The 14,080-nt window shown below is 45.3% G+C and overlaps 1 protein-coding gene across 1 annotated transcript in view; it reads left to right on the forward strand.

Moving 5' to 3' along the window:
• The window catches only part of frem1b (Fras1 related extracellular matrix 1b), a 44,711-nt gene that overhangs the window by 22,886 nt on the left and 7,745 nt on the right, over window positions 1-14,080 (forward strand). The window contains exons 17-23 of the mRNA XM_076079343.1: window positions 395-583; window positions 658-854; window positions 988-1,213; window positions 5,038-5,182; window positions 6,785-6,926; window positions 7,429-7,636; window positions 11,895-12,159. Coding sequence (XP_075935458.1) covers window positions 395-583; window positions 658-854; window positions 988-1,213; window positions 5,038-5,182; window positions 6,785-6,926; window positions 7,429-7,636; window positions 11,895-12,159 — 1,372 coding nt within the window. The remainder of the gene's footprint in view (window positions 1-394; window positions 584-657; window positions 855-987; window positions 1,214-5,037; window positions 5,183-6,784; window positions 6,927-7,428; window positions 7,637-11,894; window positions 12,160-14,080) is intronic.

Raw genomic sequence — 14,080 nt, forward strand, 5'->3', positions numbered from 1 at the left:
CAGTGTGAAGGAAGATGGGTGAGTGGTGGATTCATTAGCAGCTGACAATGGGATGGATGGATGAAGTGGTGGACTGATCGACAAACGGACGGATGGAAAGTTGGAAGGATGGATAAACTGATGGAGGGATAGATGAATAGATGGATGGATGGATGAATGGATGGAGGGACTGATAGATGTACTGATGGATGGATGGACAGATGGATGGATATATAAACTAATGGATGGATTGCCAGGTCATTCTTTTCCACGTGTACAGTTTGGGGGTATAACATAGGAGGCTAAATCAGGAAATGGAAATATTTTTCACCCCGGTGACAGTGGAGACAAACTGCTACATCCATGGAAAAACCATTTGCACCACTCATGTCACTGTTGTTGTGTGTTGACTTAGGTGACTCCATGTTGGTGGTGGATGAGGGCTCCTCCGCCTGTCTGTGTGGGGGGGTCCTCGGGGCCTCAGACCCTGACAGCCCCCCCGACCGGCTGACCTTTCACCTGGAGACTTCTCCTCTGCACGGCTTCCTGGAGAACACGCTGCCGACACCCGGCTCCGAGAAGAGCAACGCGGGAGTCCGAGTCGGTCAGTGTGTGTGTGTGTGTGTATGTGTGTGTTTGTCACCTGACCTGACCCTGGCATATCCCTCTCTTTTCCAGAATCCTTCAGTCTTGTTCACCTTACCTCGGGTTTCATCAATTATGTCCAATCGGAGAGCAAAGGGGCGGAGCCGACTGTCGACCAGCTGTCCATCAGCGTGAGTGATGGGCTGCACCGCTCCGCCCTTGTCCCCTTCTACATCATCATCAATCCAACCAATGACGAGACGCCTTCGCTGCTGCTTGCCAACTTCACCGTAAGTTCAAGACCTTTTTTTTTTTTACTCCACGTGTGTTAAAAATCTAACAATGACATTTTTCTTCCATCCAACAGCCTCACAGGGGCGCTAGCGTAGGTGTAGAGTAATTCCTGTTGTACATCTAACGCAGGTGAAGGAAGGCGGGATGAGGGAGCTGACTCCGTCCATACTGGATGGCTTCGACCTGGACGCCCCCCCGGACATCCTGACATTCACACTGGTTCAGCCGCCGGCTCACGGCAGCCTGATCAACGGAATCTATGGCACCGAGACGAGCCGCTACAAGGAGATGGGGGCCGATCTCGTGCAGAGGAGCCTCCCCGTCACCTCCTTCACCCTGCAGGAGCTACGACAAGGTGAGAGGGACGCCTACGAGGTCGCTGAGTCAAATGGTTGTGTGGACAAATAGCATCAATTCTGTAAAGTACTATACTTTTGAAGTAGATTATTAAGTACTGTCTTAGTTGATGGTATGAGTAAATGGTTATTTCATGCTCACGACAAGGTAGTTACTTTTATTTAGTGATCTTGCAATGAGATTTAAAAACACTTTCTATGGACGGACATTTGTATTGAATTTGACCAGTGGCCGGCCGTGCATTTTATACCTGGGTCTTCAGTGCTGTCTTGCAGCTGAAACACCACCTAATAACCTCATGATGGCGCCACAGCTACGGTTATTTGTTTCTAGGCGCTTAACAATATACGTATTCGTATTAAACCGTTCGGTACGAGACTTACAAACCGAACAATACGTTTGAATAATACTAGTCAGACAACGGGCTGTGACCTCTCAACACCCGGAATAAAAAAAAACACAACAAAAAACAGCTGAGGCCCCGCACTTCTGAGAGGCTAGGCTAAACTAGCTTAACAAACAATAACTCTGCGCGTGACGGTATGCTTCGTAATTACAATGCATATAGTCCAAATCTATATAATTAACACAATGACAACAACAAACTCACAAGAACCAGTCACATATATTCATATGACAACAGAGCATGACAAATCAATCCAGCAACACTGCAGCGGAACACGCATTCTGCTACACACTCGAGGGCACGGGCCATTCAGATATTAGATGGAAAAAAACAAACGCCGTTGACTTACCAACAGTGGTGTATAAAGTACCCAAAAGCCATACTTGAGTAACAGTAAAGATACCTTACTGGAAAATGACTAAAAGTACAAGTAAATGCTGTTAATAAAAAAGCAAAGGGTCAGAATTTTGAGAATTATAAAGTTTATTCTTTTAAGTGCTGTGGCCACCATGACCAAGGACATGGAGCTGTGTTGACAATAATTGGGTTGGCTGTGATCCATCCAGGAGCAACAATGTTCAACATAATATATTGTACATAGGTATACTTTTGCATCTACTATGAACTTATCATCATAATTCTCCGAAAAGCAATATGACACTATGAAGGAGTTGTAACAGTGCGTTTATAAGTACCGGTATGCTCATTCCGACTAGAGGATGGATGTAGAGGGTAAATGCATAATATTGTGTTCAGCAAAAAATATCCACTTGATGCATCAGGTCAGTGTTTAGAGAAAGGACACCTGCCTTGTAAACTCCTATGGGCCTGATTTGAACACAATAGGCAAAGGTTTTGCTCAAGCTGAATCTGCAATTGGGCGACTGCTACCATCATAACTCGATCTGATCATCCACAAAATGACTCAAATATCAAAACATGATCAATACTAAAGCAGCACCGAAAGTAACAACCCAATCATTACTTGAAACTGAAAAATGTCCTGTTCATCTTCAAAAGAAGTTGGTTTTCAAAATTGCGAGAATTCAGTCTCGCTCTTCTTGGGCTGAAGACTAGTCCTGCGATGCTAAATAGCCTTTCACAGGCCGCTGAGGCAGGTAGAGGTGTGTTCAGCTTCACAGACAGCTTGCGCACAGCTGGGAAGGATTTCTCTAATGCTGCGCTCTCGCGGCTCCTGTCAATCCTGTGGTGTGGTGGCTAGCTAACGTTAAGTTAGCTAACGTTAGCCAACTAGTGCTGCAATGATTATAGCTAAGATGACTCAAATCAACAAAATCTCACAACTGTCAACACTTCCTCAGCTCACTAACTCGCTAGCGATCCACGGGTGTTGGTCTTCGTCACCACCGTAGTTTGTTGCGGGAGTAGCAGGAGCTTCCATTTCTGCTTCCATCATGAAGTCATCGTAGAGTGGAATTCTACTGATGTAGTCGCTCGCTAGCTATAGCATATAGCATCCTGGGCATCACTGGGAATCAAAACACCGCGGCTTTGAGAGCACTTGTTTGCAATTGCACATTAACGTGATTAACCAATGATTTAACTTGCAAGCTAGGACCACTGATTCACCAAACCTGCTTGCTTGCAGTCTCTGTTCCACCACAGTCCCTGACGTTGGTCTCATGATTCATTTTTTTCTAAAGATAGATTTGATTTTGTAGCGAGTAACGAAGGTTTCAGGGGAAATGTATCAGTGTAAAAGTATCAGTTTTCTTTGCAAAATGTAGTGAAGTAAAAGTGAAAGTAAACAGAAATATAAATAGTAAAGTAAAGTACAGATATCCAAAAAAACGACTTAAAGTACAGTAACGAAGTATTTCTACTTCGTTACTATACACCACTGCTTACCGAATGCTGTTCACTTAAAGACAAACTCCATCCTCTTTTCTTTGTTGACAAAGAGTTTAATCCCACGGTTAAATCCCAACTCACAAATCCGTGTCTCCTCCTTCGGCCATTGAGTGTTAAATAAACAAAGCTAGGTAAAAAAATAAATAAACTACACCACGCAAAATGCAAAAAATGTCATAATTTCTTCCATATCTTTCAATTTGAACTCTTGCTACTGCGACTAAGCCTCTGATGGCTATTTTAAATTTCGTTTCACGATAGTCACGTGCTCGCCCACTGACCAATCACAGCACACGCTGCACCTCACTGCAGAGCTGTACATGGACACTGAGCTGCATATAATGCTGACGTAGTTGTAGGCCAGCTAGAAGGCTCTGGCACGTCAAAGAATACGCCCAACATGTCAAACTAAAGATCTGATTGGTTGAACACTATGACAATCAACAATATCGTCCCCATTCACTTAAACTGCACATGGATGCACTTGTGAGTCTGCAGGCCTGGGGCCTCTCTTCTTACCTAGAGACACAGAGGTGAAATCTGATTGGATAAAAGCTCTACTTAAAACAAGCTGCACAATAGAAATATATGCAATGTAGTGACTGCAACTAAAGTCAGTGAAAACTGAGCAAACATTTGGGTGGGACAGGGGGAAAACTAGTGTACCACGATGTACACTAGTTGGCTACTTACAGTGGGTACGGAAAGTATTCAGACCCCTTTAAATTGTTCACTCTTTGTTTCATTGCAGCCATTTGCTAAAATCAAAAAAGTTCATTTTATTTCTCATTAATGTACACTCAGCACCCCATCTTGACAGAAAAAAACAGAAATTGTAGAAAAACTGAAATATCACATGGTCATAAGTATTCAGACCCCCCCCCCCCCCCCAGTCCAAATCCATTCTATCAACTTAACAGGCCTTTAGGGCTTCTACAAGAAGCTAACTGATGTAATGGCTAACGCAAAGTAGCTAGTTATTGGTTGATTAAAAATTTGGTTGATTATATTTTCACACATGTTTAATAAAAGGAAGTTTGCAATTTGCATGCTAAAATGCTACTGTATGAATAAATTATGTAGCTACACCAACAACGTCAATATTGTATTCTGGTTGTTGTTTGGTTTGGGAGGACGTCCTTATTTTACGTGTTTCAGCCAATAACATGAAAAAAGTCAAATACGTTAAATTGATAGACGAGGTCCCACCCTAAAGCAAGGACAGCAGGAGACCGTCCTCCTCTACCCCCACAACATCACGACTGTCTTGTCTGTTCTGAGGGTGTCACTGTTGAGGCATTTTAACCAAAGAAAAATATTGTATAAACGTGACTGAGATTTTTTTAATGGTTTATTCCAACCACTTGCTCTTGTTTATATTTTGGATCCTCCTCTTGCCTCTTAAAAATGAATCATATATCTGTGCTTTTACTGCGCAAACAAATGAATGAAAGAAACAAAAACAAATGAGAAGGTAAACATAGACGCGCTACATTTATAACTCATTTTTTTAAATTTCCCCCCTCCTCTTCCTCCCGCTGCAGGCATGAAGATCGTGTACATGCACGATGACACGGAAACCCTGAAGGACGCTGTGGCTCTGCGGCTGACAGATGGCGTCCACACAGTCCAGGGGACGGCTCAGGTCACCGTGCTGCCGGTCAACGACGAGAAGCCACGGCTGCTCAAGTACACGCCAACGCACGCATGCACACACACAGATGTGAGCTGATATGAGGATTTAGTGCTTAATGCCTGTTAATATGGTATTACTGGAAATATGTGACTGTGTGAGGTTTTAGGTCAGGGTCGCACCGACAGACACAGAAGTTTATGCTTTGTACATAAAGACGGCTTCTATTTTTTATAATATATACAGTATATACTATTTAGTCAATACACTGACTATTTATAAGTATCTCATACAACTCCACTTCTAAAGATCCAAACCATCCCTTTAAAGTAATAAAAGTAAAAGTAGTCATTATGCAGAATGGCCCCTTACAGAATAATATATATTCTATTATTGGATTGTAATTATTGATTTTATTGTATTATTTATTTTCTTCGGTTGCCTGAACACTGACTGAAGTGTATTTTGACTCAATCCCACATACACCATACTGCTGCCACAAACACTCACTAATACACCAAATGTGGTTAATCTGCCGCGGAAAATAGTCCCCTACATGACTGAAATGAAATTTTTTTTTTTAAAGAAGTCAGGCAGTATTGAGAGACCGACTCACGTTGTTGGTTTGTGTCTAATTATGTCTTTGATGATAACCATTAAATATAGTATAACAGCAGAATTAAGCTTTGAAATGATATTCTCTGGGATGTGGAACACATTGATGTGGAAAAAAATGTCTTGTGTTATATTTGAATTTGTCGTTTTATGTTGATGCACTCTGACGCGATAATTGGAGGAGGCTGCCGCAGTGAAAAAATCCAGAGGGGACGAGGTCAGGGGAGTCAACACGGGACAGGGGGGGAGTAGAAGGGGGAGTGACCTGTGTGTGTGCACATGTGGCGGGTCTCTTTGCTTGAGTGGGTGTTCAGTCCTCCACCTCAAAAACCCATAATATTTTCATTCCAACGACCGAGCCATTGGGAATTTGCATCCTTGACTGGGTTCCCTATGCTGTCCCCCCACCCCTCCCCCCTTCTACCCCCTTTACCCTCACCTCACGTCCTCGCTGTCCCCAGATCAGCCGTCGGTGTGTGTGGGTGTGCTGGCACAGGCCCGAGCTGGTACTGTAAAGGGCACCGAGGCAGAAGTAACGCCGGGACTTGGCAGATGCCAGCCTCCTTGTTTTTTTTTTGCGTTCCTGCAGGACGGACGTGGCTTCCTCTCCTGCGTGGATTTTAATTCCGAGTGAGGAAGCAGCCAGACGCTTTCTGATGTTCACCGACCCCCCCCCCCCCCCCCCCCCCCCCCACCCCCAAACACCACCACCCAACAACACCACCGCCCCAGATCTCCATGATCCCGCTTGGGGAAAAAAACCTGCTCCCACACAAACTTCTTCCTGCTTCTTTCCGCAGTTTCATCACATCAAAAGTTGGACATTTCCAACACATCCCATGTTTTTACGACTCTTTTTGAAAGCTGGAACAGAACAAAGTAAAATCTAAACTCTATTTTGCGTGTTGAATTGATTTGAACAGCACAAAAAGAAAAGTCCAGAATCAGCTAAAACTAATCAAAACGTCATCTCAGTTCAAAAAATTCACGTTGAACATATATAATTATAACCATTGTATTTTCTTCTTCGTCGGTGTCTTCAGGAACGCGGGGTTGGAGGTGGACTCCGGTGAGATCAGGGTGATTTCCAGCGTGGCTCTGGAGGCCCAGGACCTGGACACCCCCCCTAACCAGGTGCACTACTTTCTCAACGCTGCGCCGCGCTTTGGCAAGCTGCGGCTTAAGGTGAGGAAAACAACATTGTTTCTCTTTGTGAGGAGTTTTGAGTTTTAGACTCCAATTTTGAAGACATCTTGGAAAGAGCCAGTACTGTTCTTAACTATAAACTCAAGGCAGCAGGACAGTGACGCCACAAACATATGATGATCTTATAGATTATGATGCTTTGCTGTAGATTAAACCAGGCGGCAACCTCCTTTTCTGCCGAGTGAAGCCAATGAGGAAGTGTCCTTGAACTGACATTCTCTCGGGGGCGACTCCTCTGGTTGCATTGAAGTCTATGAGAAAATGACTCTACTTCTTTCTCTCTTGATTTATTACCTCAGTAAACATTGTAAACATGAATTTATGGTCTCAATCTCTATATTCAAGTCTTCTTCAATACAGCATGATGTTCATTTAGTAAATGATGGTCCATTTAGAGTCAAATAGACCAGGTGTTCCTTTAAGATGGTTGTACCGAGTGACTGATCCACTGTTGTGACGGCACTGAACTTTGTGAGCGCAGACGGAGTCGGGCTGGACCGAGCTGTTGGCCGGCCGGAACTTCACTCAGGACGACGTGGAGATGAACCGCCTGTGGTACGCTCACACCGGAGCTGCCGCCAATGCCGCCGGGTTCAAAGATCACGACAGCTTCCGCTTCACCCTCAGCGACCTGGACAACGAGAGCCCCGCGCAGAGCTTCTTCATCTCCATCCACACCGTGCAGAAAGGTCAGAGGTTTCACTTTCAAAGGGAATTCTCGTAAAAGTTAAGTTTTCCAAAGTTCGTTACTGATCTGGAGTCAGCAGGAAACAATCTCAGCTCCAGCAGCTCCATTTAGCGTTTTTCAGCTTTGAAGCTGACATGGATGAAGAGTTCTTAAAGTATTCAGAAAATAAAACAAGTCGCATGACGACTGACTAAAGTTACAGCAACAATAAGAAGCATGGTCTCACACACACACACTGCCTCTAAACCTTCTCACACTTGAGCCCCTCCGCGGTCCTTCTGGCTGGTCCTTGTTCATGTATTATTGAGCGCCCCCCCCTCTTCCTCCAGCTCACAGTGCCAGTTTTGCCAGTCGGGTGAACACGGTGCGCCTCGGCCTCGGCCCTTCTGGCTGTGGGCCCTCTGATCCTGGAGGAGCGGAGGTGAGAAACGACCGGCCTCCTCAGCCGGTGAATAATTAACGGAGGAGGAGGTGGAGCAGCTGTGGAGGGGCGCTGGCTTGTGTCCTCTGGGTGCTCCTCCTCCTCCTCCTCCTGCAAGAACAACACTCCAAAAAACTGTGACATTTAGGCCTTGTTATTTTTTTATTGTGTTATCTCGCCAAGTTGAATATGAATTAATTCTCTTTTCACTTTAACTTTTGCCAGTCGATAGAGATAAAGCAGCACTTTTTAGTTTGAGCGGCTCAGGTGGGATTTTTAAAAATATTTATTTATTTAGTAGATGCTCATTTAAAGGGACATTCACACATTTTTGCAGATTCGTCTCTGAGAATCCGGGTCGTAGGTGAAAATAGACGAGTCCCCATCACTGCGGTGGCACCTCGCTTGTAATGTATGTAAAGAACTGCTAAGAATAATAATAATAATAATAATAATAATAATACATTTTATTTATATAGCGCTTTAAAAGGCACTCAAAGACACCTTACATGGTAAAAACAGAAACAATAAAAGCATTTATAATAAGAACAAAATCAACGACATAACGGTAAGAAATAAAAATAAACACGAAAAAAAAAAGAAAACATACATGACTGACTTTAGAGGTTAAAAGCAGATTTGAATAGGTGAGTTTTAAGTGCAGTTTTGAAAGTGGCGAGTGACGGAGAATGTCTGAGGTATTGGGGCAGGGAGTTCCAGAGGGAGGGGGCAGCAATGGAGAAGGCCCTGTCCCCCCAGGTCCGATGCTTGGACAGAGTAGGGGGGGGATCTGAGATCTGAGGTTGGGAGTGTGACGGTGCAGGAGGTCTGAAAGGTATGAAGGGGCAAGGTTGTGGAGGGCTTTGTAAGTGACGAGGATAATCTTGAACTGGATTCTTTGCTGTATGGGGAGCCAGTGGAGGTTTTGAAGGACTGGGGTGATGTGGTCTCTGGTGCGGGAGTGGGAGAGCAGACGGGCAGCAGAGTTCTGGATGTATTGTAGTTTGTTGATGATTTTGGTGGGTGAGCCGTACAGGATGCTGTTGCAGTAGTCCAGTCGAGAGGTGATGAAGGCGTGGATGAGTGTTTCAGCGGCTGCGGAGGAGAGGGAGGGGCGGAGACGGGCGATGTTTTTGAGATGAAAGAAGGCTGTTTTTGTGATGTGATTGACGTGGCGTTCATATGAGAGAGTTTGATCGAAAATGATCCCAAGGTTACGGACATGTGTGGAGGCAGGAACAGTGGTGCCATCGATGCAGAGGGAGAAGTTGTGCTGGGATTTCTTTAATGATTTGGGGCCGATGAGGACTTCAGATTTGTCGGTGTTGAGTTTGAGGAAGTTGGCTTGCATCCAGGTTTTTATATCTGTGAGGCAGTTGGTGATGGTGGAGTGGATGGTGGGGGTGATGGATTTGGTGGAGATGTATAGCTGGGTGTCGTCGGCATAGCAGTGGAACTGGAGACCATGGTGGCGTATGATGTCGCCAAGGGGGAGCAGGTCGAGGATGAAGAGGAGGGGACCGAGTACTGAACCTTGGGGGACACCTTGAGAGACTGGGGCTGTGTCAGACTTGAATTTGTTGATGCTGATGAACTGTTCACGGTCGGAGAGGTATGATTTAAACCAGGAGAGGGCTGTGCCAGTGATGTGGAGGGAGGACTCGAGACGGGAAAGGAGGATGGAGTGGTTGATGGTGTCGAAGGCTGCGCTGAGGTCGAGCAGTATCAGGATGTTGAGGGAGTGTTCATCAGAGGAGAGGAGGAGGTCGTTGGTGACTTTGATGAGGGCAGTTTCTGTGCTGTGATGAGATCTGAATCCGGATTGAAATGGTTCATACATTTGGTTTGAGTCCAGGTGGGTTTTCAGTTGATGGGCAACAGTGCGTTCCAGTATTTTAGACAGAAAAGGGAGATTGGAGATGGGTCTGTAGTTGTTGTGGATGTCGGGGTCAAGGCCAGGTTTTTTGAGGATGGGTGTGACTGAGGCAAGTTTGAGGGCGGGAGGGACGGAACCAGTAGACAGGGAGGAGTTGATGACAGAGAGGAGGTGCGGGTGGAGGGCCGGGAGACAGACCATAACTAAAGTGGAAGGGATAGGGTCGAGGTCACAGGTCGGAGTCTTCATGCCAGAGCGTGATTTATTGAGATCCGAGGGGGAGATGAGAGAGAATCGGGAGAGTGACCGGTCAGTTAGTGGAGGATTTGCAGATACAGGGTTGGACGAAGCGGGGCTGGAAGTGGCCAGTTGGTTGTAGATGGTGTCAATTTTAGCTTTGTAGAACGTCAGGAAGGAGTTGCATTTCTCTGCTGTGGAGGAGTGGGAGAGATTGTCCATAGGTTTGAGGAGTTTGTTTATTGTGGAGAAGAGGACCTTGGGGTTGGTGGAACCAGAGTGGATGATGCCAGAGTAGTAGGTGGAGCGAGCAGAGTTTAGAGCCAGTTTGTATTGCTGTATGTGTTCCTTGTAAGCCAGGGTGTGAACTGTGAGGCCGGTTTTTTTGGAGAGTCGCTCTAGTCTGCGTTTCCGGGATTTCATGAGGCGGAGTTCAGGGGTGAACCAGGGAGCAGTGTGGGTGAAAGAAATAGTTCTGGTTTTGAGAGGGGCAAGCTGATCAAGGCAGGAGGATAGTGTGTTATTGTAGAGGTTGACCAGGTCTGAGGGGGAGGGGCTAAGGGAGGGGGCGAGTGTGGAGAATTTTTCAGTGAGACAGGCTGACAGACTTGATATTACGGAGAGTGATAGTGCGCGTGAGTTTGGGTTCTGGGATGGGGATGTCGATCGCCATGATGATGGCTAGATGGTCGCGGTTGTGGGTGGGGAAGTCGATGTGTTGAGTGAAGTTGAAGCATTTAAGCATGTCCAGAAATTCTGTGGCAGTTTTACAGTCTGAGGAGTCGATGTGGATGTTGAAATCACCAAGCAACATGATGGAAGGTGAGACGGAGCAGAGCTGGGTGAGGAATTCAGATAGGTCGGAGAGGAAGGCAGGGTTGGGTTTGGGGGGGCGGTAGATAATTGCAATGACCAGGGGTTTAGGACCAGAGAGTTTGAATGTGAGCTGTTCAAATGAGGGTGGACTTTTTTTAAGAAGACATTCATGCAGATCCCGTAGAACCAGTTGTATATTTAAAATATAGTCGTCAAACTCCATTAAAGAACTGTTACGCCTTTTCTGTTCTGTGCTTTTATCAACTTTGGAGAAACAAAAAGGAAAGTAAAAGCGTCTGCTGCATGAAACCTGTTTTACTTTCCAAAAGTTTTCATGTTTCGATTGTATTTTCAGTGGGTGTGCTAAAGGCCTACATCGTTAAGGCCTCTGAGCAGACTGCATAGAATATAAGAAGAATGTAATGAGATTGTTCAAGGACCGCTGGTAAATAATAAGCTTCTTACAGAGTTTTACAACATAAACAAAATGTTATCGTTGTATCACAAAATCCATATCTTATGTTTTTACGGAATTCTTATTTAATTCTCACAAACACACACAAAAGTTGTTTTGTTTCCATCTTTAAGATGAAGTTGTTTTTGGTTCTTTGGCAACATGCAGAGCCCTGAAAACCATGTGGTTACAGAAAAACGCACGTGAGCTGCTTATTCTGCCCCCCCAGTCCCCTGTCAGTTTCCAAAATAGGAAAATAAAACTGATAGAAAGAAATGTATTGCCTTGCTGTATGTCGTTTTTAAACATTCAAAATAAAGACCAATAAATTACCACATTTCTTGTGGATAATTACCAAAAATGTGCATAGGTTAGCAGCTACAAACAGCTCCATCTGTCTAGAAACCATATATTTCGCCTTAGTGTTTTGACCTTTTCCCTCTGGCCTCCTCCAGGTGACTTGGTGCTGCTGAGCAAGGCAGTGCGTCTGATGGAGGGGCAGCGCGTCGTCCTGAACACCGACATCCTGCTGGCGTCGGACTCGGCCGGCCGTCCGGAGGAGCTGGTCTACACGGTGTCGTTCCCGCCGCGGCACGGCCTCGTCCACGCCGTCCAGCAGCCGGGCGTCCCCCTGACCACCTTCACACAGCTGGACGTGGCCGCCCACCGGATGTGCTACACCCACGACAACAGCCACCACGCAGAGACGGACTCCTTCAGGTGAGAATACACGCGCTCACGATACATTGAAGTATATGGCTATTAATACGTCAATGAAATCAACATCGTCTTGGTCATTCGGGGCTCTCTTAAAGAAAAAATATAAAGATCCAATGGACTATTCTGATTAAAATATAAGTCAAATACATTTTTTTTTTTTTTTTTTTTTTAAATTTCAAGCGTGTAACAAATAAACTCTGTTTGACTTTGGCCTTCTCTGTAAAGAGAAGCTATTTTGCAGCACAGCATGACATTTTGCACACATCAGGAGAATAAATGATCAGCCTACATATTGTGAGAGGATATTTCTGTCGAGAAAAGTATCACACAACATTTGGCCGGCGAAAGAGAAACTGGGCAGCGAGACGAGAGAGAGAGCGTTGGGAGACGAGAGGCTTTCTCTGCTGCTCGGTTTATCTGCTTTTCCAGCCAATTTGGCAGCAGCAGGGTTTTTTTTAAAAGAGGGGGGGTGGGCAGTGTGTTGGGGTGAGTGTGACCTGGAGTGTGTGCAGACCCCGGGTTTGTCACCCAGACCTCTGCTGCCCCGACCGGCTGGTTTGTCTGGCTCTGAAAGAGCTGGTCAGATCACAACCAAGACTCAGAGACTGAGGGACTGGAGGACGGTGAGACGGTGAGAGAGGGAGACAGGGGGAGAGAGACAAAAAGACAGAAAGAGAGAAAGAAGGACAAAGACAGACAAACAGAAAGACAGACAGACAGACAGACAGACAGAAAGAGAGATATAAAGACAAGACTGTATCGGGACAGAAGAGGATGTTCGGTTGTTCTGTCGACTCAGGTGTGGCCAAATTTGAAGAAGACACACCTGTGCATCATTAGTGTGTGTGTGTGTTGCCGTGACAGCAGATGATGAATGGGCATTACTAGGAGAGTAACAACAGGCGTTGGCATGACGACGCCGGCCAGAGCGCCGGCCACAGACAGCCATCCCTGGGCAAATATGGCCGACATCGGAGCCAGATGTTACAGCAGGACCTGCCTGTCTGTGTGTGTGTGTGTGTGTGTGTGGTGGCCGGTGTGCCGAGGCCCGGGGCAGTTAGTCAGCTGCAGGGCTGAGAGGCAGATTGTGTTGGCAGAGGGCTGAGAGGAGGACAAAACACACACACACACACACACACACACACACACACACACACACACACACACACACACACACACCATAGTGACAATTGACAGTGCAGTGGACCTGAAAAATGTGCCGCGTGTATCTACAAATGAAAACAGGCCTTTATGTGAGTGATTGATGACTGAAGCTGCCGTCAGTGTTACTCAAGAGAGAGTCATGAGATTAATTACTGTCAATATTTTATAATCAAACTGCACACAAAGACACTTATTTAAAGGATCCATTTCCCATCATGCAACTGAATAGTTGTTGCAGGTCTTCAAACTCCACACACCTCCAGTTTGTAACATAAAGCAAGCAAACAGACCGGCAACAACAGAACAATTGTCACTCCCTGTCTGTCATCTTCCTACTGATAAAGGGAGGAAATGTACCAAAAAAAGAAGGCAAAGAAAGAAATGCTAAAAGCTAAAATCATTTCGTGGGGTCGTACGGGGAAAACAGAACTTCCCAAAAGAAGTTGAAATGTTCCACATGATGTGGATCTTTTAGAAAGACAGCGGTATAAATACAAAATGAAAACTACCTTTAATTATTGAGTGACATGTTTATTCTACTTTTTGGTCCATTTAAACTACTTATATTTCTGTTGCAACTTATGATTCAGAATTTGATTTGCTATGTCTGATTGGACACTTACTGCAGATGTTTCTTAGCAACAGATTCATATTTTTCCTCCTTGAGATATTACCTGTGTGATGAACTTGTGATCAGGCCATGCTTTACTGATAATGATTAATAAACAGTTTGTATAATCTCAGATCTGCTTCTAAC

The sequence above is a fragment of the Anarhichas minor genome, unplaced genomic scaffold (genome assembly GCF_050575085.1).
Source record: "Anarhichas minor isolate MPS153535 unplaced genomic scaffold, ASM5057508v1 ptg000071l, whole genome shotgun sequence".
In the NCBI taxonomy this organism is placed as follows: Eukaryota; Metazoa; Chordata; class Actinopteri; order Perciformes; family Anarhichadidae; genus Anarhichas; species Anarhichas minor.